Source organism: Alternaria ventricosa (genome assembly GCF_023758065.1).
Source record: "Alternaria ventricosa strain BMP 2768 chromosome Unknown scaffold_14, whole genome shotgun sequence".
Lineage (NCBI taxonomy): Eukaryota > Fungi > Ascomycota > Dothideomycetes > Pleosporales > Pleosporaceae > Alternaria > Alternaria ventricosa.
This window is the reverse complement of record NW_026055694.1, coordinates 626,102-646,679: the sequence shown is the minus strand read 5'-3', so window position 1 is coordinate 646,679 and position 20,578 is coordinate 626,102. Positions and strand designations below refer to the sequence as shown.

The following is a 20,578-nucleotide window of genomic DNA, read 5'->3' as shown; positions in this document are numbered from 1 at the left end:
GCGCCTTTATTCGTCAGCGAAGCCTTCTTTAGCTTGTGGGAGCATTTACCGAGACTGCCCATGCTGCCCAGAAGCCGACTTAGATGTCGTGGGAGGTGAGCCTGGTGGTGGTGGGGTCAATGTAGCCATTCTCACATCTATGAGAGCTCCAGCGTGAGGGGACAGTCAATGTCTTTTCCCTGGATCTTGTGTGGTTTAGAAAAGGTCGCCCGTGGTTCACGAGGGAAGTGATGTGGGAAAAGGGTTGGGGAACGAGGGAGCTACGATTTGAGAGGATTCAAGAAAAGCCACGCCAGCGAGCGAAAGCAGGAAAGTGGCGCACATGAGATGGCGCAGCTCGTCGTCGCAACCCAGTGTGGCGGCAGGCTCGAGTCCTGTGACGTTGGGAGGACGTCGCAGGGATCACGCATCAGCTGAAGAGGCCGCATATGGTGGCGTCCACACAGCCACTAGCAAGGCAGCGGAGGACCCAAATACGCCATGAGCTGGCGAGAAGGGGGACCGCAGGCCATGAATGTCGACAGTATAAGGCGGATAACACTGACGCAGTTTGGTAGCAGCATACCAAGCTATCATGGAGCCGCCAACACAAGCCGAAAAGAGAGACATTGCGGAAAGCTTCCTCAGTGACGAGGCTGCGAAGGAACCGGAGAAGCATGAGGTGTACTTCAAACACTACGAAGCGTTGACCAGAGGATCGCCCGGCGATTACGCAGTAAGGATTGGGACACCGATGTATTCCAGTCACGCGGAGGTGATATCGTTCTTCAACAAGCTTATCAGCAACGTAATGCAGACCAAGGCAGATTTCGACAGCCTTTTCGCAAACATTCTGGCCCCCGAAGCGCGCGACTACGCAATACAAGCCTTGGTGAAAGCGTCACTGATGATCGACTGCGCCTCGAAGCAAAACAGTCGCAAGGTGGGCGATTACGTGCCTCGGACATGGGGGGAGAAGCAGTCCTTCGCCAACTTTGTTGAGCGCTGCTTTCCTTCATCGATCCAAAGCCGAAAGATCCGCCAGGAATCCCAGGATGCACTGGCACAGCGAGGCAGGCTGAAAGCTTGGAAGTTGAAAGAGCGATACAAAGTAAGGCTGCGACCGACCAACAACCTAGCCGAACATCTCGTATTCGATCCGGAGCGTCGCATCCTTCATGTCTTCCGTCAGGTTGGTTTCCTGAAAGCGCATCTCTACCGCTCGCGTGATGAGGATATTGATATCGGATTTCGGAAGAGTCTGGAGAAGTAGCTCACCCCGATGCATACCTTGTCGTTCCAAGCTCACATTCCGCAGGGGAACGTTGCCACCACAGCTGCTGTTGGAGGTCCTGGACTCCATACAGTTCCTTCTGTTCCCGAACGATGGACGCTCGTTTAAGTCGCTCGAGAAATTCACCGAGAAATACGGTTTCGATCCCAAAGCGACGTATTTTGAGAGGCATATTCGTACATTGCCAGATGATTTCGAGTACAAGTATCTGGGAGATCGCTTAGCGACGTTGTTGAGGATAGTGAACCATCCGCCGCCAGCAAACAGCATCGTCGCATGGTTCGAGAGGCACACGTCGGAACGAAATGCTCTGACTGTGGCTATCCTAGGCCTGTTCCTGACAGCCCTACTCGGGTTTCTGAGTGTGTATATCCGTAACCTTGTCATCAAATGACCATGGTTTATAACTAACATTTGCTAGGCCTGCTTGTCGGTACTGTCGCTGTAGTCTACAGCATACTGCAGTACAACGTCGCTGTAAAGGCTTTGCAGTCTTCGCCGATGTCATCGTCGACATAATTGTTCTGCGTATACATTGTGTGATTCCATCGTCGCGGGTCGTGTGATAGAGCTGTTCGCGGTCGGTTGTAGGTTTGGATGGGCAGGAGCGGGTCCGATGACGTGAAGGGGAGCAGCGCGAGCGCTATGACGTGACGACCTTGTTGGTTTCGCAAACGCAGATGCTGCGACGTTGCTGTAAGAATGTTAGGATCTCGAGGTGACGTGAGGTCGTCAGGTGCGATGCAGGCCCTGGGGACGTTCAGTAAGGGGAGGCGGGGCGGGAGGGCTAATACACTGTCCGCGCCGCACGGCAGGCACGACCTCGGTAGCACGCATCTTTCAGAACTACTTTTGTCCAGATCGACTGTCACTTATCAACGGGCTGTGCTGCCTGGGGTGATCATGCGATAATACGATAATACGTTTACATCCTGATTGCAATCGAACTGAAATTTTGTTCAGGAAGTCTATATGCAAGAACGAGAGAGAAAATAGTTGAACACAAGGAGACTGCGGCTTGGGCTTCCCCCACTGTTATAGCCTTTGCATGGTATCTCTGATGCCGCCGATTCATCCCCCTCCTCTCGTATCCATACCGCAAACGCCCTAAGCCTATGAGAAACTCCATGTTATGAATCTTGAGCCCATCCTCCAGCGTCGCCGTCCATGCGGTCGAAACCGGTATCCATATAAACACCCTTCACAACGCCATTTGTTATGTATGCTCAAACGCCATGTCGTCTGTCGTAGGCCATTAAGCTCAAGCCTGCTCATTGATATGACCATTCGTGGTAGTCATAACAGGAACATGGACCTTGACCGTAGAAATATGATCCACCTCATCCGTCAATTCCGCTTCCGTCGTCTGCCCCTCGGGTATCATCTTGTGTTCCAGCGTCCACCCCGCTCTTCTTGCCAATTCCGCGACCACGACGTCGCAATCGCCAAGCAGGTTGATATCGAAATTGATGTGGTGGATCGGATCGCGCGAGATGTAGATCTGCGGTACGTCGCGGGGGAGGAAGTTCGGGATTTCGGACACGGGCGCGACTTTCATGGAGGTGCCCATGACGATGACAAGGTCGACTTTGTCCTTGTCCACGTCTTTGAGGCGGTCAAAGAAATCGTTGGGCAGGGCTTCACCGAAGAAGGTGATGTCGGGTTTCATGATGCCGGGCTGCGGGATGTCGAAGGCGCCGTCGGATTCCGAGTCTTCGTCGCTCGAGCGCTTCTTGCGGGCGCCGTTGCCGTTGGAGGTCCGCTTGCGCTTCTTGCTGGGCTGGGCAGCGATTTCGTCTTTGCAGCGCTTGCACTCGGCGGGCTTTTGCGCGCGCACACAGTCGAAGATGTCTTCGCCGGGGACCTTGAACTTGCACTTCCGACATGTTGCCGTCGCCCAGGAGCCGTGGCACTGGATGAGCTTCTCCTTGCGTATGCCCGCGTGCGCCTCCACATTGTCAATGTTCTGTGTGTAGTTGGTGAGCAGCTTCTCCTTGTCCTGCAGCAGGCGGATGAACTCGTGCGTGGGCGTCCACTTTTCGAGATCGGGTATGATGTCGCCGGCGAGCGCGTAGAAGGTGCGGGGGTTCTCGTCGAAGTTGTGGATGTCAAAGACCTCCTCGGGCTCGTCGTAGCCCATCTCGCGTAGCCGCGAGTAGAAACCCGTGTTCTTGGAGCGGAAATCGGGTATGCCAAGACTCGTCGATATGCCGGCGCCCGTGATGACCATGATGTTCTTACGTTCACGCAGCAGTTTCGCAGCGTCGTCGATGGTCTTGTACTGGGCCAGCCGCGGCCGCTTGTTCAGCTCGCGGTTGATGGCCAGCCCCAGCAGCTGGTAAAAGCTCTCGTCGGGCGCTTCTTCGAGAAACTTGGGAATCTTGACGCCAAAGGCAGTGCACAGCTTGCGCGCCGTCATCTTCTCGCTCGTAATGTTCTCCATGACGAATGCGCTCGCGCCAATCTCATGGAGCCGCTGGCGCAAGCGGCGGGCCTCGTCGGCGGTGCACGTGTCTACGCCTATGGGGTGTCAATGGTGGTGGAAGTGGAAGGCGCATGCTGGCCAGACTCACCATCGTCCGAGTACTCAAAGGCTTCCACTTCGTCTAGAATCTCCTCGTACAGGGAAGCCTGGTCCCACGCGCCGCCATCTTCCTCATCCTGATCGGGCGCAGGCGCGGGCGCGTCCTCGTTTCGGGGCTTGGTTGCGCCTCCCGCTCCTGGGTCGGCCTTGATAGCGCCAGCGGGGGGCGGAGCGGGGTGCTGGGCGACGGCGGGTCCCTCGTCGGGATGGGCAGCCATGGTGTTGTCTCCCGCGCTTCTCGCTGTCGGCCAGTGTTACGAGTCTCAGACAGAGCGAAAGGTGGTCCGTCGGGTAAGTTGATGATACATGACGCTAGGCGATAAGGGGCCGGGCGGAGATGGCCGCATCGGTTTGCTAGCCTGCTATCCACCCGGACTACTTCGGTGCACATGCACTACGACTTGTCGTCTTCTTCTTCGCCAATCTCAGCATATATCAGTATGCAGTATCGAAAATATGTGCATGGGCTGCACACTGCTACACAGCTGCCCGGGATTCTCGACCCATAGACGAATCACAGCAGCAGCAATGCAGCTTTCTGCACACTTCTCCCCTCGTTGGTGGGAAGCTCCGCTGTCCTGCATGCTTCTACTCGTCACTTTTTGACCTTTGTCCTGTATAAGGTTCACGGCCTGTTCTATAAGCAAGGTGAGGAGTCTGCTCGTTTCCATTCTGTCGCTCTTTTTTTCTCCTCTTCATGGCCTCAATTACCACAGTCGCCTCGGGGCTGGTCCCTTCTTCGCTTCCTACTACTGGACGGTTGCTCGTTGACAGTCACGAGAGTCTTGTACCACCACATCCAATTCTAGCCTCGCCTAAAATTCGTCACCGCGGGGCAGTCGCATTGCCCAATCCATTGCAATACAGCAACGTCATACCTTCATCTTCCCACGTCAAGTTGAGCAAGTTGGAAACCCTGCCTGTCGAGATCGTGGACCAGATACTGTCCTACCTCATTCACCCGTGCTGTCGGCTGCCAGGTCTCACTGAGACTCAGAGTAGATACGACGTGTCAGAGAAGCAGAAGCGGAGCATCAAGGACGAAGAAGATTTGACCCAAGGTGCGGACAGTCATCGCTGGGCTGCCGATATCTTCTCTCTTCATGTACTTCCACATCCTTTCAATGCTCTGTCGCGCACATCCAGACGATGTAATGAGTTCGTGGAGGGGTACTGCTCGCATCTTGTTCGACAATGCAACATATTCAATCTGCCATTCGCTCAGCTGGACAGGTACGGTGCCGTCCATCCAGATATGAGCCATATTGTATATCGTCGACTATGGCTGCAGCACGCTCCACGGAGGTGTATCTATTGCTTTGCAGCATTGGACACCTACCCTTTTCCACTTGTCAAACGTATCATTACGGCTTGTGAAGGATGCTTCTACCGTCAGACCTTGGTGCGTTCATCCCATTAATCCTCTCCACTTTTGAGAGCATGAACTGACAAATATGCATAGACAGTCGACGAAGTACAGATGCAATACCACATCTCCGCCGCAACTGTTCTCGCCTCCCGCCACATCAGAGGCAACCCCGGCTCAGTATGGGTCTTGCGCGTCGACGTGGAAGCGCTGGCCCTACAACTCTACCGTACTCGAGAGTTCCACAATGCCCGCAAGGAGCAGTTTGGCAAACCGTGCTCCATCTGTGCTATCACTAGGTTCAGACCGGAGCACCATATCGGCAAGCCGCGGCCAACACAAAAGACGGCTGTTCGCTTGATCGCGAAGAAGCGGTCCACGAGACGTTCAACGCGATCTTCATGAATATAGGGCAATCTCATAGACTGTACTTCAGCCAATATCTTTCTTTTACCGCAACAACAGCAAACACTTTTACTGGAAACAAATTTCTCCTTACGCACACATGTCCCGTTTCCTTTTATGATGCTTCAAGCACCATACACCCTGATTTTCTTCCGCCTTCCAGACCCCGAGAACACGGTGGGGTCAGTACACCTTTTGTCCCCTAACACGCACACTGTAGATCTCTCCATCTACCGATCTCCTATGGGCCCTACACAATACATGAATGGGTCATGTACATTGGGTTCTTTTGTAACAGACTACTGTGTCAAGATTGCATACATCTTCGGAATGGCTGTTCCTTATGCTTTGTGTCAGCATCCTACTAATGTACGCCTCGCTTGCCGCTTCGAATACATTGGCAACTATTTACTTTCCCTGACATGCCTTGCTGGTTCTTATCGTAGTGCAAACGTATTTGAATGTCTGCATCCTATGCGCTCTCGCGCGTAGGTGCCTGTTCATGCTCCTGCGCAAAACTTCCCCGTACACGCCAGTCTCAGATGTAGTCTAATTAAATCAGAGACGCAGAGTAACCCAAATATACTCTGAAGATTCAATGATGATGTCTGCGCGACAATAAATGGCCGCTCACATGTCAACGCGCCAACCCCTGCGTCATAGGCCCGCGCAACGCGTCTTGCCGAAACCCCACGCGACAAAAGTTCGGCCCGCATCTTTCGCGCAGCCCCAACACCACCCACCACTCCTTCACACCCACTCTCGCGCGCGCTCCCCTCCTACTACCTCACGATGCTCGACATCCACCGCCCCTCCTCCGCCGCCGACGCAAAAATCTTCTTCTCCCACAGCCTCCTCCCCAGCTACATCGACCCGCAAAATGTGTCAACAAAAAAGAAACCCTTCTCCGCCTTCGCCGCGCAAAAATACAGCCACACGCTCTCCCTCATCTTGCCCGAGGAAATGTACCACCTTATACAGGCCGAGATGACCCGCGACGACAGCCCCGCCCGCACCTACTACGCCCGCGTCCACATGAAGCTCTCCGAAATCCTCGAAGCCGACTTCCTGAACACGTATATCAAACAAGGCAATATCATGATGCTGAGCGAAGGAAGACCGCTGTTAGACGACCGGTTTGAATTGTATAATGGTGTTTTGCGCATGGAGCTTACGCGGCCGACGTACGAGCGCTGCGGCCTGCAGGGTGTACCCGTGGAAGACGGGGGCAGGAAACACCAGAAACAGCGGTGGGTTGTTGAGTATAATTTACGTGAGAGCAGTATGAAGCATGGGAAGAAAGGGTTTGGGAGGTTGGAGTGGGCGGCGAGGAATGTGCTGGATAGGAGTTTGACGTGGTTGTTTTATAATGCGAGTCCAACTAGTAAGGAAGCGCTGGGTGAGGGCAGGGAATTGATTGAGAAGCACGCGCCGAGAGTGTGTGATATTTTGCCTGAAGAGAGGAGGTTGGGTGGGGTGATGGTACCGAGGGTGAGCACTGCGGGGCTTAAGGATGTTTATGATGAGGATGAGGCGATGGGGCTGCTTGAGTGGATTCACATGCTTCAGTTGGAATCACCAAGGGTCGAGGCGGGCGATGATATAAACCCGCATCTGTCGCGCTACGAAGTGCCTGATCTAGGGAAGGGTACTGGCGAGAGAAATATGGTTTTGGTTAGGTGGAGGGGCTTTATGGGACCGGCGTTTATGCGCGATCTTTTTCTGATGGTGAGGAAGGAGGGGTTCAAGAAAAGAGAGAAGAAGGTGAATGGGACGCAAGATACGGATGTGGATATGGATATGGAGAGAGGAGATGGGGTGGACGGCGAAGAGGCAGACTGGTTCGCGATGAGCGCGCAGGCTTTTGGGGGAAAGAATGCTTGGACGGTGATGCAGTTTGAAGGCCGAGAGACGCTGGTTTGGGAGATGGAGAGTTGATTTGGGATGATGGACGCGATGAACGCAACGTCTTCGACTTCCCACTAATCATCGTCTCCGACATCACATGACATGATTAAACCCTTCGGACCACCAAAGCAATCATGTTTCTCATACGGCCATCTCCATCCTGAGCAAGGACACAACCACCTATCCCACATCGCCGCTCACAGACTCTCCGTTCGGGCAAGCAGAGCCTCAGTCCTCGTACAAACACTTGGCTTGCATCACTTCGGGATATCCATTCTCGCCCAGCCATTTTCTGGTGTACATGTACCACCTCCTTCGCAACCATCACGCGTTCCCTGCATGATGGCGCTTCCGAGACTTGTTGGGACCCTGCAGCATGCGGGTTTCTTGGCTGTATGTGGTAGCTGATGCTATCTTTGGTGCTCGGTCGGAAATGCAGGGTGCGTGAGTGCTGTGTGCGAGGGGACGCGACATTGCCGGGAGCCATGTGATGGTCCTGCTGTACCTGTACTTATGGTCCACGTCGTCGCCGGCAGGGTTCAGGTAGGTACTGCATTGCGGCATACGTGCAGTACAGGCAGAATGTAGTCCACAACACATTGATCGCGCAAAGGAAGACATGGGTGCGAACATGTAGATGGAGAATATAGTGTTCGATACAATATTTACAAAAGAATATCGCTACATTAAGAAGTTCCAACTCAACCCTCTAACGCCACCCCAAAAACGCCATACACCTAACTATTAATCCCCAACCACAACATAAACCCATCTAAATACCAGAATCAGTCTGATTGTATGGCCTGTCGTCATCCGGCGCTGACCCCTCAGCCCAATAAGAATCCCACTCATCACACCCCTGCTTCAGTACACTCGTATCGCCCAGTGTACCCTGAATCTCACTCATACGCTCCATAAACTGAAGGCTGAGTCCCTGGCTAGCATGCCATGCAATGTGACTAGAAGTGCAAAGTCAGTATATATCTCACAAGCACTCCGTACAGCAAGGACTTACCAATGCATAATCCACATGCCGGGGTTATCAGCCGGGAAAGCAATGAGCATGTAGCCGCCCGCAGGCAACACAGCGGTGTCACGACGAGTCGGGTTATTGAAGTTAAGGCCGTTGGTGGAGCCGTCCCAGGTACCTGTGCCGCGGCCGACGATGTAGTAGTCGTGGCCGTGGAGGTGGATGGGGTGGGGCAGGGCGATGCGCGAGGTCGATTGGATGTACCACATGTACCAGCCTTCCTTGTCCATGGTGTATACGTTTCCGTTTGGACCGATTGATCGCGAACCTGCGAGTACGGTTTCAAGAGAGGGATTGTTCCAGTCTACGATGTGGGGTGTGCCGTCGATTAGCCATCGGAAGAGGTTGTTCTTTGCGGGGTCGGCGAAGGAGTCTACGTTCATTTTGTGGTTTTGGACCTCGCCCATCACGGATTGTGGGACGGTGTTCGGGACGAAGGGGACGAGGTTGGAAGAGGACTCGTCTTCGCAGCCTGTGCGCATTGTGACGGAGGACTTGAAGGTGGGGTTTGCGGTGCTGGATGCGCCGTCATAGTGGAGAATGGCGCCGACGGGTTTGCCGGCTCCGGTGATCTTGTTGCTGCCACAGCTGCCGGTGGCAACGCGGAACCAGTAGTTGTCGACGGTCTGGTTGGCGGTGATAACTACATCGTACCGTTGACCGATCTGCAGGGTCAATTGGTCGGTGACGTAGGACTTGATGGGCACGAAGTCGGAGGTGAGGACTGTAAAGGGGTGGCCGTCCATGGAGACGCTGAAGGTGCTGTCTACGGCGGTGTTGATGAGGCGGATGCGGTACTTCTTTCCTTTGACTACGTTGATACGGGCGTACTGGCCATTGTCGTTTGCGGCGTTGATGTGGGTGCCATTGACGAGGATGTTGTCGGGCGCGGGGGGTCCGCGCTGAGAGTGCTGGGCGACCTCGTTCAGTGTGAAAGCGGGTACGTAGTACCAGTCAGTGATGGGGAGAGTACCGAGGTCGACGTCGTAGTTGGCAGTAGCTGGTCCATCGATGATCATGGTACCGACAACACCATCACCATATTGGGCTGAGAAGTGAGAGTGATACCATGTTGTGCCAAACTGAGTAGCCCTGAACTTGTACTGGCGGGTTCTCCCAGGGGCGATTGGGCACTCGGTGATTCCTGGGACGCCGTCATCCTGGCAGGTGTTCAGCTGTCTGATACCGTGCCAGTGGATACCGGTTCCGTTGTGGGCGAGGTTGTTCTTGACGTTGATAATGACTGTGTCACCCCACTTTGCCCGCACAAGTGGTCCAGGATATTGGCCATTGATGAGCATCATTTCCTTGGAAGTACCACTTCCATCGGGGTTGGCCCTGGTAACATTGGAGATCTCAAAATTGTACTGCCACATGTTAGCAACTATTTGAGCAGACATTCATGCATGTACCTACAGTCACGGTGGTGCCATCCGGAGGAGACTTGGCATCGAAATCAGTAGCAATGCTGTAACCATTGCTCCAGCAGCTTCGTGTTCGTGCTGTGTTGGTGCAGGCACCATCTTGCCTCTTGACAATCTGGTCAAATGATGGGAAGTCATCGGACAGTGGTTCTGCCCGTAGCGGACCAGCGAGAGCAACTGATCCGAAAGAAAGCCATGCGGCTAATGAATGAAGCAACATAATGGTGTGAATGTAATATATGAATGCAAAGAAAGAATGGTACCGGGTCGGTATATATGAAGGGATGCTGACCAGGCCAATGGATGTTGAATGGTTCCTGGAGTTAATCAATGTAGGGCAGGGGCTGACCAGAACACAAGTGCCATTTATATGAGACACATCCGAAAGACGCCCCCAAAGTGTAAGTCAGCGAACGGTGGCGGTAATCTGAGCCTCGCCATGGGTATCGCTCAGGGCGAGGTCAGACAGCGCCTACTTTGCCGTGACACCGACTTTTTCTCGCTTAACGCTGCATGTCAGTTGGACCCGCGTGGTCCAGGTGGTGAGATCGACGCCGGGGCGCCCTAGCATTGCTCACTTGATACTATCACACGGGGAAGACTTGAGCCATCCCGACCGTGGATAGTTGATGATGAGGGCCGATTAGGCAAATGTCTGGCCTCGGTGGATTCAGCGACCGATGGGCTGAATCCCAGCCGTGGCAGTGGAGCGATTACGACCATGTCGGCGAGTGGGTAGGCGCGAGGCAAAGTCGATGAAGCCAAGATCTCGGACGGTGCACGGATGTAGCTCCTAATTGGGATTCCGGTATGGAGGAACCACACCAGCGCTAAGTCAGCGGTAGTCCCAAACTTACTCGAAACAGTGCGTGATGGGCGACCTACTCGTGTTGGAGCGTTTTCTTAGGTGAAAGATCCTAGAAGCTCGCGTAGGGTGCTGGACCCTTGTCGGATGCAAGATCTATTGAATTACAGATCGGGTACTCCACAAAACACGGCCGCCATTCGAACATACTCTGTGCTCACCGGAGACGAGAGCCCACATTGAGTGGTCAGATGTGGGTACTGACGTTGTGTAAGAAGTGCCTTAGGCCTGATGCAGAATCTGTTTGCGACGTGACAAAAGCATCGAGAACGCATGCTACTCGTGCGTGGCATGTAGCCTGACCCACGCGATCGGAAGACGGGAATACGACCGTCCCATCCGGTACCGAGGAAGCTTACCTAGACGGTCCCAATCAAGTGTTGAGCTCTGTTACCAGAATAACCACGTACGGCATATACGATGATTGAGCAGGGACCAGCCGTATAACAAATCCACTGGTTCTTCGAGATGCTACCCTCAGCCGAGGTCATAGTCAGACTGACAGAAGTATTCCAGACAGCGGTATCCTTTCCGGTCACTTGCTGACGTTGAACGTCCAATATGAACCTGAGACCCCCTTGGGCTGTGGCGTAGCTCGTCCAACATAAACGGTCTTATCAAGATCTTCATAAGCTACATGGCGTCTAGGAAGACGGCATGGTCGGTATGGCAATGCCATTATTCGCCGGCTGCAAGTTAGTATGATGTGCCTCCCATGCATGCTGTGTAGCTCGGCATGCGGTATCCAGGGATGGCCTTCCGACCCGTGAACTTACTTGGTGGCTTCCAAGAACCAGATCACAAATCCATATGAACGGCCGATAGACGACCGCTAGAAAAGCTTGTGACTATCGCATTGGATGCGACTATCTCGGACAATGGCATCCGCCCACGAATAGACACGAACGGGGAGAAGGAAGTGCGAATTTCAACGCTCGGATCGGCATGCGCGGCTGCTGGAAACTCGCTGGAAACAGGAGCGCGGGTTGATCAGCGACTGGCCAGCCTATCATTAGTAAGTTCGACCAACTGACCGGGCAGGTTTGCTGCAAGACGGTGCAAGAATATGCGGACGTTGGGGCCGAGTGAAGTGACGTGAACACTAAGATCGGTTCAGGGGTATGGGCGCTAAGCCTAGCACGGACCGGCACTAATTCCAGTGGCTTTCCATACCTAGGTAGCGGCCGCACACATGGGTGCCTTCGCCTCCTACACTAAGCACCACTTTTCTTCCTTCTGCACAGCGATGCGACGCCTTACGAGGGCTAAGTACAGATGAGGCGCAGAACTGCGCTTGACTCTCTTTACGAGTTGCTGACCGCCCGCCCCGCCCACCTGTTCCAGTCTGTCACAAGCTCGCTTCCGTGTTGACACTGTTAGATCAAGCACTTGCTATGACTATTTTCATTGCATCTTCGATCCATGTCGGCTTACTCGGGGGTCGGGGCACAGTTCAGTGCGCAAAAGATAAGCCGTATTTGTGAAGAACCTGCTGGGCTTGATCATCATACAAGGTACAAAAGAGGTCATGGCCCACTGACTCTGCATATCGCATCCAACGTATCAAACCTGTACTTTCAGTCGTTGACTTGACTTGCTATCAACATGTACTCTCGTTCCATCCTCCTTGCGGTGGCTGCCACTTCCATCACCCTCGCCAATGCCGATGACCCCTGGGGTAGCTCCGGTGGTATCTGTTACGCCTATGGTGTTGACTTTGTCGATGAAGGAAGCTACTTCATCGACTCGGAGTCTACTGAGGATTTCTCTGCTGTAACATACTTCAAAGGTTGCAACGCAGATGGTATGGCAGATGTTTTGCTCGTTGCGCCTGAGGAGGCAAATGGCGAGGAATACCTGTGTGACAGGATTCCCACGACACCTGATGATGTCAACCAGTTGGCAGACTGCCCCATCAAGAAGAACCAAATGAGCTCAGGACACTGGCTACTTCTGGTACTGGGAGACAATGAAGCCAACGAGGACGGTTCGAACGGCCAGCCCTTCGCATGGCAAAGAGGTATGTTTTCTTGTCTTCACCAAACAAGCAACCCATTCACTAACGTACATAGATCTCTACTTGACTGTCGGCACGAAAGTCACCAGCACATACACTGCAACAACGACAGACACCAAGACCGAGACACCTACCATCACTTCAACTGTCACTACCACCTCGACTGATGTCGTCACTGCTGGGCCGTTCTCGACTGTCACTATGCCTAGCGGCACCGCTAAGAAGGTCAAGACAGTCACGCCAAAGGCAGTCACTACCACATCTACAAAGACCATGACTCGCACCAGGCACTCCTGGACCAAGCACTTTGGCGTCACCACTAAGACTGTCGAAGCCACGTGCACTACTCCGGCCCACGTGGGCAAGCCCGACAAGCCTTGCGAGTACTCGCCCACCAAGGTTCACGCGGCGGCAATGGAGACACCTACCACCATCCCTAGACTCCACCGCTTCGTTCGCAAAGGCGACCGTGAAGTCGACTACGAATGGGCGCGTGCCCGCGTCGAAGCCGCAAAGCAGAAGCGTGCGGAGAAGGCTGGAAAGATTGAACGCCGCGCTCCTGATGCCCCGACAACGACTGTCACTTACGAGACTCCGGTTGCAGTACTCGCTACTGTGACTGCACCAGCTATCACCACTACTGAGAGTGTTCTTCTCACAGAGTCCGCCACAACGACGCTTCCTCCTCCTACTGTTCTTTCCGGCCTGCTCACCTCTACCACCACGCTGCCGACTCCCACTAAGACCAAGTTCAAGCTCGCCTTCACTACCACGACCGAGGTCATTACTTTCGGCCATGTTTGGACTACAACGACGACTGTAACTCCTACCTCGTCAGTAAGCGCTTGTAAGAAGCACGGTGGGCATTTCTGGTGGCACTAGTGGACTGGTGCTAGATTCGGGCCGCTGACTATTTGATTTCTACCCTGCTGTATTTCGAGCGCGCATTACATTTAATTACTGTGCACGGCACAAGATAGACGAATTCATGACTACTCTTCACGATCAATACTTCAAACCTTCTTGTGATTGCCATGTTCGTGTGAACATCGTCACAGCACTGACGCTCCGCTTAGTTACGGGCGCCTTGCATCGTCATCTCACCCGCATCTCTTGACCTGTTAACACGTCACAGCACAGTATGCACCTCGGTACACTCGGCATTGCTTCCTGCCATGCAAGTAATAATGCAGTCCGGTGCGCAAGGTAGAAGTGCAAGTAAACTCCCTACGCCACGGCAACCGCCTTTACGCCCTAGAGCCAGCGCTAAGGCGCTGACTCGTGCGCAGGCAAACCCCTGTTCATGTGGCTTTCTCACCTGCGGCCAGCACAATACCATACATCTGCAAGCACGCCTCTTCTCTCGACGTGACACGAACCAAAGTCCCGGCATTGAGCCACATCAATAGCCCCGAAAGTGGGAACACAAGGGTCGTGCAAGCCTCCAGCTGCATAGCGTGGACACCTTTCCACCCATTCCACGCCGTATCGTGGCAAAACATCGAATCATGTGGGTCTATCTCGTTGACGGCTCGGTGGGGTAGACGCGGGCTAATTCGATCGCTCCAGGGTATGGATCTCCTCTCCGACGTCCGAACGCCTGGAACTAGTGTGCGTGTCATAGCAGATAGCGAGAAGAGAAATTTTGAAGCCTGGACCCAAACAAGAGATGAACGGCACAGAAAGGGCATCAAGGGCGGTTTGTGGCAGATAGATGGCGATGGCAGAGGCACGGCAAGTGCGTGCCGTCTGACTGCTCATCAATGGAATCAGCACATTGCCGTGTTCCTGCTTCCCGCCCTCATCGCAGGTCGCACAGTCACTTCTCCGCGACCGACCAAGGCGGATGATGTGGCGTAAGCCTCACCGATGACATAATTCTGGCATCCGGAGCGAGAAGCGTAAGCCCAGGGAGTGTATGTCTCAGCAAGATGCGGCGTCCTGAGGGCCAAGAAGAGTTTCAGCTTTTGGACCTCGTGTCATGAGTCAACCCCGAACAGCAATGTCACAGTACCTTTCGTGTTTATCCCCGAGAAGGGCCAAAAAGCTTAACCTTTTCCTTGGAGCTGCAGCATAACAGACGGGTTATTTTTCTTTCCTTTGTTCGCTACCAAGAAACAAAGACCCTGCACGTGCAAGGATCCGGCATGGCTCAACAGCATGTTCACTTTCCCTGCTATCGTCCGATGCAGCTTCCGCAGGTAGGCGCAGCGGCTTACCTCCGATGACAAGCGAGTTGTCAGTACTGATGCGCCCCGCAGTCAGTCCCAAGGTTTCCACCATATACGAAATGCCCACTTTCCTGCTGAAAGCTCGCGATCACACATCGTATCATGGTGGAGCAATGGGTTTTGAGACTTCAAGCTCAATGGCGTTATTTTTAGCAAGCCTTACATTGCTAGCGGTGCGGATCGGAACGACAACAACCTTAACACGAGGACGGTAGCCAACTACCGCCTTGGTATTTGCAGCGTCGCGTTCTGATTGGGTGGGCTCTCGCAGGCGAGCTGAGCGTTCAACGGGTGGCCTCGCATCGTATTTTCGCCTTCGTTTTCTAGTTCTGGAACAGCTGAATGTGCTTCTTCGACTTGACTGTCTGGCTTACTCACTGTACCAAGCTTTTTGTCTTGAGAGTTGCTTTTGCACATGTCAAGCATGTCAAAGGGTCCAACAGCGAAACTTCTACGGTATCGGTACCAAACAAAGACGAAAAAGCTTTCCACTCAAGCAGTGGGCTCGATTAACCAGACCACCTCTCTCATTCGGCGACAAGATCCGCAAAATGTCAAAAACTTTCCGATGTCAAACATGGTAGCCAAGACCACTGGCCGAAAGCTTCCGAGCCGGTGAACGTGGAGACGGATCAACCATCTGTACTGTGGAGTCTCTCAAGCTCAGTCCTGCAGTTGCCGTAAAGTACGGGCGCTCGCAAGATGCGTTGATCAACTTTACTCCATCGGGGGAGTAATGCGAATAACGATGCGAGTGGAGTTGTGGAGTCGACAAAGCTTTTGTGGGTATGTGGAGTTGACTGTCAAGGCATCCCTGATGGGCGCCTAGCAAAGACCTTCGGCAGGTGTATAGTGAACATTTGACTTCGCTTGACCATGGCTATGAAGGCACGTATCCATCAGCTTGGCACCGCAAGACCTGCGAAGTCGATAGCGACAAGGTACTGTGCTGACTGAGCTCCGCAGCAAGGCTTCCACGCGCTTGACTCGTCAAGATATGCACTGGACCCCAGTTCAGTCATCAGCCACTCAGACCGCATGCTTACATGTCTACCCACTGACACGAGGAAGCCTGACCCAACGGGTCGCGTTGATCTCTTCAATCACGAGTGTAGGCGTCTAGGCAGCATTGAGTCCAAGACATTGACTGACTCTTCTCTCGTGATGTGCAATGCTTCACCAAGCCACAACGATACTTCGCGATCGGTATGATCGCCCCGAAGTGTTATCACGCTGACTGCTGCCTCACTGATTCCTGATTTGGACCATGGGCACTCGTGTCGGATAGTTATTGCTCCACCTGGCGTCCTCGAAGGAAGGCAATGCTAACACGAATATGCAGGCTCAGCATCGTCGGTCGAGCCGCAAAACACGGCACTCCGACGAGCCCCAGATAGCCAGGTAGCGCAGAGCCGTCTGTGTCCTCGACCGCATTCTGCGCCAGCACATGTGCTTTCCACCTACGACTCTTTTATCATCACGATCATCGACGCGCACACACCCTATACATGCACGTAATCACAACTCTAACAGCATTTCGCACACTCCAGCACCTACACCTCACCACCCACCCCCCAAACTCTCCATCCCTCCTACCATCCATAGCGCCCCCACAGACCCCAAACTCTAACCCCCACTACAAAACCACCAAGACAAAAACCGCCATCATCGCAATCTCAACCGTAGACGCCAAAGTTCACCGTAGAACTAGAACTAGTCCACGTGCTCAACACCCGCAATAGCATGCCAATCTCCCGTCGTCGCATTCGCTTCCCACGTTGAAGTTCCATCTAGAACCCCGTACCAAAATGGTCTTCGGTGACTACTCCGCATGTTCAGTATGCTCCGCGACTCTTCCACACCCGCCTGTGCGCTTTGCAAGGCTTGCACACCCAGACCCAGAACCCCAACACTAAAGCCTAAGCATTGAGCCTCAACCGCACCGTCTCTGCCAAATTAGTCTACTGATTACATTAGCCGCACATTCCCATGAATCAAAGTTCAGAAAAGGGTACAGATGTAGCGCCGAGAAAAACGCCGACGGGCGGCGACTTGGACTATCGAACTTTAAATACACATAGCCACGTGCGAGGGTGCGGGCTAGGGAACTTTGTTTCTGGATCGTCCGGGTAGCCGGTCGAGTGAAGATGGGTGGGTGCTAAGTACTGGTGGTGGTAGTGGTGGTGATGGGAGGGCGGTGGGCGGCCATGTGGAAGCCACGGCGGTTAGGATAGTGTGTGAGCTATGGCACGCGGAGGGGCGGGAGAGTGGTGGTGGCGGTTCCCATCACATGCCGAGGCGGGATTTTGGGGGAGAGATTTGAGTTGAGAGGGAGGGTGAGAGAAGGAAGGCTTGTGAATGGAGTAGCAACGTGGTGGAACGTTAGTGTATGTTGTGTTGGGGGTTTACTGTCACCCTGTTCAAGGGGAGCAATTAAACACCTATCTTGAGCCGCGGACATGGAACTTTACACTTCCTTAAAACTCTGTTGATGTTTGTTCTCGTGCCGATGTAGACTGTAGTGTGTCCGTTCAGTTTTTGCCGTGTATGAGGTGCTCGTAGACATATAAGATCCTGAACATGGTCGCAATGAACATTATAAAAGGGTTCGATTGCAGTCCGTGTCGGAGAGGTGCTTGAAATAATTCATGGAATCGAGTAAATGCCCAGTGAAGCAGTTCTAATAGCCAATGCTCAATCGCTTCATAGCTCTGTGACTATCTAGACATGTCGGGGGTTCACAACTCATCCTTGTCCTCCTGCGTCGTCACCTTCGTTCGTGCTTGCTCAATAAGACCCTTTCGTACCATGCTCGTAAGTACCTCGTACGCGACTTGCGCTGCTGCCATCCCGGTCGTCTCTGCTGCGCCATCATATGCAGGACTGACTTCCACAATATCCGCGCCGATAACATTCATGCCTTCGATACCTCGCAATATGCGGATGAGTTCACGCGTGGTCCAGCCGCCTGGTTCGGGTGTGCCCGTGCCCGGTGCGAGTCCAGGGTCAATCACATCGATGTCGATGCTGAGGTAGACAGGCATCTCCGTTCCCACGCGGTTCATGATGGAAGTAATGACGCCCTTTACTCCGATTTCGTCGATGTCGTCTGTTGCGATGCGAATCCAGCCTTGCTGCGAGTCGTCGGCGTAGTCCTTTGGTTCATCACCCGACAGCCTGGTCCTCAGTCCTGCGTGTACACTCGAGTCGTTTGCGATCAGACCCTCCGTGGCTGCGATCCAAAACATGCTGCCATGATTGAAGAACGACTGCGTAGAAGGATCTTCTTGATCGATCCAAGCGGACGGGTACTTTGCAGGATGCCAGGTATCCAAGTGGGCGTCAAAGTGTACCACGGCAATTGGCTGCCCGTATACATCCTTCAACGCCCTCAGAGCCGGAAGTGCAATGCTGTGATCTCCGCCAAGAGTCAGCAGCTTTGGCTTCTTCAGATACTGCACCCCGCTCTCCGTGCTCTTCTCCGTCGCAGGTCTTTTTCCCAGCTCGAGAAAAGCCTCGCTCATTTGTTTCAGCGCCAACGTATTATCGAAGGGCGTGATTGGTATGTCGCCGCAGTCTACGATCTTCGCCCATGACGTGTACGGGTTGAGGTTGGCACGGGGGTTGAAGCCTCGGAAGGACGTCTGACGGCTTGAGCCGGCGCGGATTGCACGGGGCCCGAATCGAGCACCGGGTCGGTAGGAGACTGCTGTATCGAAGGGTGCACCGAGGATGGCGATATCGTAGGTCGTCTCTGGGTGTGTCAAGCAGCGTGTATGCGGTAGGTGAGCGAAGGTTGAGATGCCAGAGAACCCCCACTATTCAACTGTTAGCTGATACTCAGATGCTGCTTGAACGATACTCACGTCTGTACCCCACTTCCTCTCCAATTCATCCAGTCGGTCTTGAGAGAAAGCCTGTTGGTCTTCGACATGATGCGTTGCATGAGAAGAGACACAAGCCGCACTTGCGACGACGGCTACCCAATCCCACCGCATGATTCCTGTATTGTCAGATTGCAAGAGTTGCAAAGACAAAGCCTCGAGCTGAAGTACATGTGGGCGGCGTGTAGGGCGGAGAATTATGTAAATCGCGTCTTATCGTGTGTCGATGTCATTCCGATCCCGCCCTCCGGCATTGCGGGGCGTCCCGGAAAGGCAGGTCCAGCCTGGCGTGCGCGCGGAGAACGAGAGTAAGTCGGCATTGAATTCGGTATGTGCTGAAGGAACAATATCGATGGATGGCATGAGGAACATGAGAGATGAGATGAGATAGGACACGAGTGGTGACGTAGTGGGCTTATCCCGTGAGAACGCGTCGTGCGCTAAGCCTGGATCCGCGACGCGCGACTTCAGGGTGCTCGAGCTCAACCACGACTATAGCTTCCTCGATTGACGTATTGCGCTTCATCTTCGACCTCTTCCCTATCCTAATTACTACATTTGCGAAACAATCAAAAGTTTTGCACAAAGTCCAGCGCCATGCCTGAGGTCAGGACGCGTCCATTTCGCACGCGCATGAAAGTTGCTGATGTCACGTAGATCGCGGAAGTTGCGCGCATTGTCGGTTTCTTGAAGAAACATGCCGTTGGCAAGACGATCAAAAATGTCATGGCTCAGGAAGATAACGTTCGTTCTTCCCTTCCTTCTGATAGAACGTCGACTCACGATAGCCAGATCGTCTTTGGAAAGGTCGGAACGTCAGCATCCGCCTTCCAAGAGGCCTTGATCGGAAAAAAGATAGTAGATGCACGACAGCAGGGCAAATACTTCTGGTTGGTCATGGACTCGCCGCCACATCCTTTGATGCACTTTGGAATGGCAGGCTGGATGGTTCGTGATTTCCGTACAGACTGCATATGAGATATATGCTGACTTTGTGTAACTGGTTCAGAAATTCAGCAATGATGATTCAGCACATTATCGTCCGGCGAAACCTGAAGAGGCAGAATGGCCACCCAAGTACTGGAAGTTTATCCTGCAGTTGAAAGACTCCAAGAACGAGGTCGCCTTGGTAGATGCAAGACGGCTTGCTCGTGTGAGATTGGTGGACGCTGCTGCCGAAGACATGAGGAAGACTACACCACTGAAAGAGAATGGGCCAGATCCTGTAATCGACAAGGACATCCTGACCGTGGATTGGCTCAGCAAGAAGCTGCGGAGCAAGAAGGTACCCGTAAAAGCATTGCTCCTTGACCAAGCAAACGTGTCTGGCATAGGGAACTGGGTCGGTGACGAGGTCATGTACCAGGCTCGTCTACATCCCGAGCAGTACAGCAACACCTTTAGCGACGAGCAGATCAAGCGACTGCACGATGCTATCATGTATGTCTGCGACACGGCCGTGGAAGCCAACGGAGATTCGGACGCTTTCCCCAAAGACTGGTTGATGAAACACCGTTGGGGCAAGGGCAAAAAGGAAGCCCAGAAACTCCCCACCGGCGAGAAAATTACATTCCTCAAGGTTGGTGGACGA

The 20,578-nt window shown here is 53.5% G+C and overlaps 7 protein-coding genes across 7 annotated transcripts; 4 read left to right on the top strand and 3 right to left on the bottom strand.

Moving 5' to 3' along the window:
• Positions 1-574: 574 nt before the first annotated feature.
• On the top strand, positions 575-1,792 carry J4E93_007797 (uncharacterized protein; the record flags this gene model as incomplete). Its single annotated transcript, XM_049345701.1, has 3 exons — positions 575-1,248; positions 1,298-1,635; positions 1,695-1,792. 3 exons carry the CDS (start codon positions 575-577, stop codon positions 1,790-1,792), a joined length of 1,110 nt encoding a protein of 369 aa, XP_049197228.1.
• Positions 1,793-2,534: 742 nt separating this feature from the next.
• Positions 2,535-4,075, bottom strand: J4E93_007796 (uncharacterized protein; the record flags this gene model as incomplete). Its single annotated transcript, XM_049345700.1, has 2 exons — positions 2,535-3,793; positions 3,847-4,075. The coding sequence occupies 2 exons, from the start codon at positions 4,073-4,075 to the stop codon at positions 2,535-2,537; spliced, it is 1,488 nt and encodes a 495-aa protein (XP_049197227.1).
• A 976-nt stretch (positions 4,076-5,051) lies between these two features.
• Positions 5,052-5,628, top strand: J4E93_007795 (uncharacterized protein; the record flags this gene model as incomplete). Its single annotated transcript, XM_049345699.1, has 3 exons — positions 5,052-5,090; positions 5,254-5,259; positions 5,320-5,628. 3 exons carry the CDS (start codon positions 5,052-5,054, stop codon positions 5,626-5,628), a joined length of 354 nt encoding a protein of 117 aa, XP_049197226.1.
• A 792-nt stretch (positions 5,629-6,420) lies between these two features.
• Positions 6,421-7,566, top strand: J4E93_007794 (uncharacterized protein; the record flags this gene model as incomplete). The annotated part of the gene is made up of 1 exon (XM_049345698.1): positions 6,421-7,566. The coding sequence occupies one exon, from the start codon at positions 6,421-6,423 to the stop codon at positions 7,564-7,566; it is 1,146 nt and encodes a 381-aa protein (XP_049197225.1).
• A 742-nt stretch (positions 7,567-8,308) lies between these two features.
• On the bottom strand, positions 8,309-10,210 carry J4E93_007793 (uncharacterized protein; the record flags this gene model as incomplete). The annotated part of the gene is made up of 3 exons (XM_049345697.1): positions 8,309-8,495; positions 8,552-9,933; positions 9,983-10,210. 3 exons carry the CDS (start codon positions 10,208-10,210, stop codon positions 8,309-8,311), a joined length of 1,797 nt encoding a protein of 598 aa, XP_049197224.1.
• A 2,250-nt stretch (positions 10,211-12,460) lies between these two features.
• J4E93_007792 (uncharacterized protein) lies at positions 12,461-13,754 on the top strand (the record flags this gene model as incomplete). The annotated part of the gene is made up of 2 exons (XM_049345696.1): positions 12,461-12,875; positions 12,928-13,754. 2 exons carry the CDS (start codon positions 12,461-12,463, stop codon positions 13,752-13,754), a joined length of 1,242 nt encoding a protein of 413 aa, XP_049197223.1.
• Positions 13,755-17,841: 4,087 nt separating this feature from the next.
• J4E93_007791 (uncharacterized protein) lies at positions 17,842-19,101 on the bottom strand (the record flags this gene model as incomplete). Its single annotated transcript, XM_049345695.1, has 2 exons — positions 17,842-18,921; positions 18,970-19,101. 2 exons carry the CDS (start codon positions 19,099-19,101, stop codon positions 17,842-17,844), a joined length of 1,212 nt encoding a protein of 403 aa, XP_049197222.1.
• Positions 19,102-20,578: the final 1,477 nt, after the last annotated feature.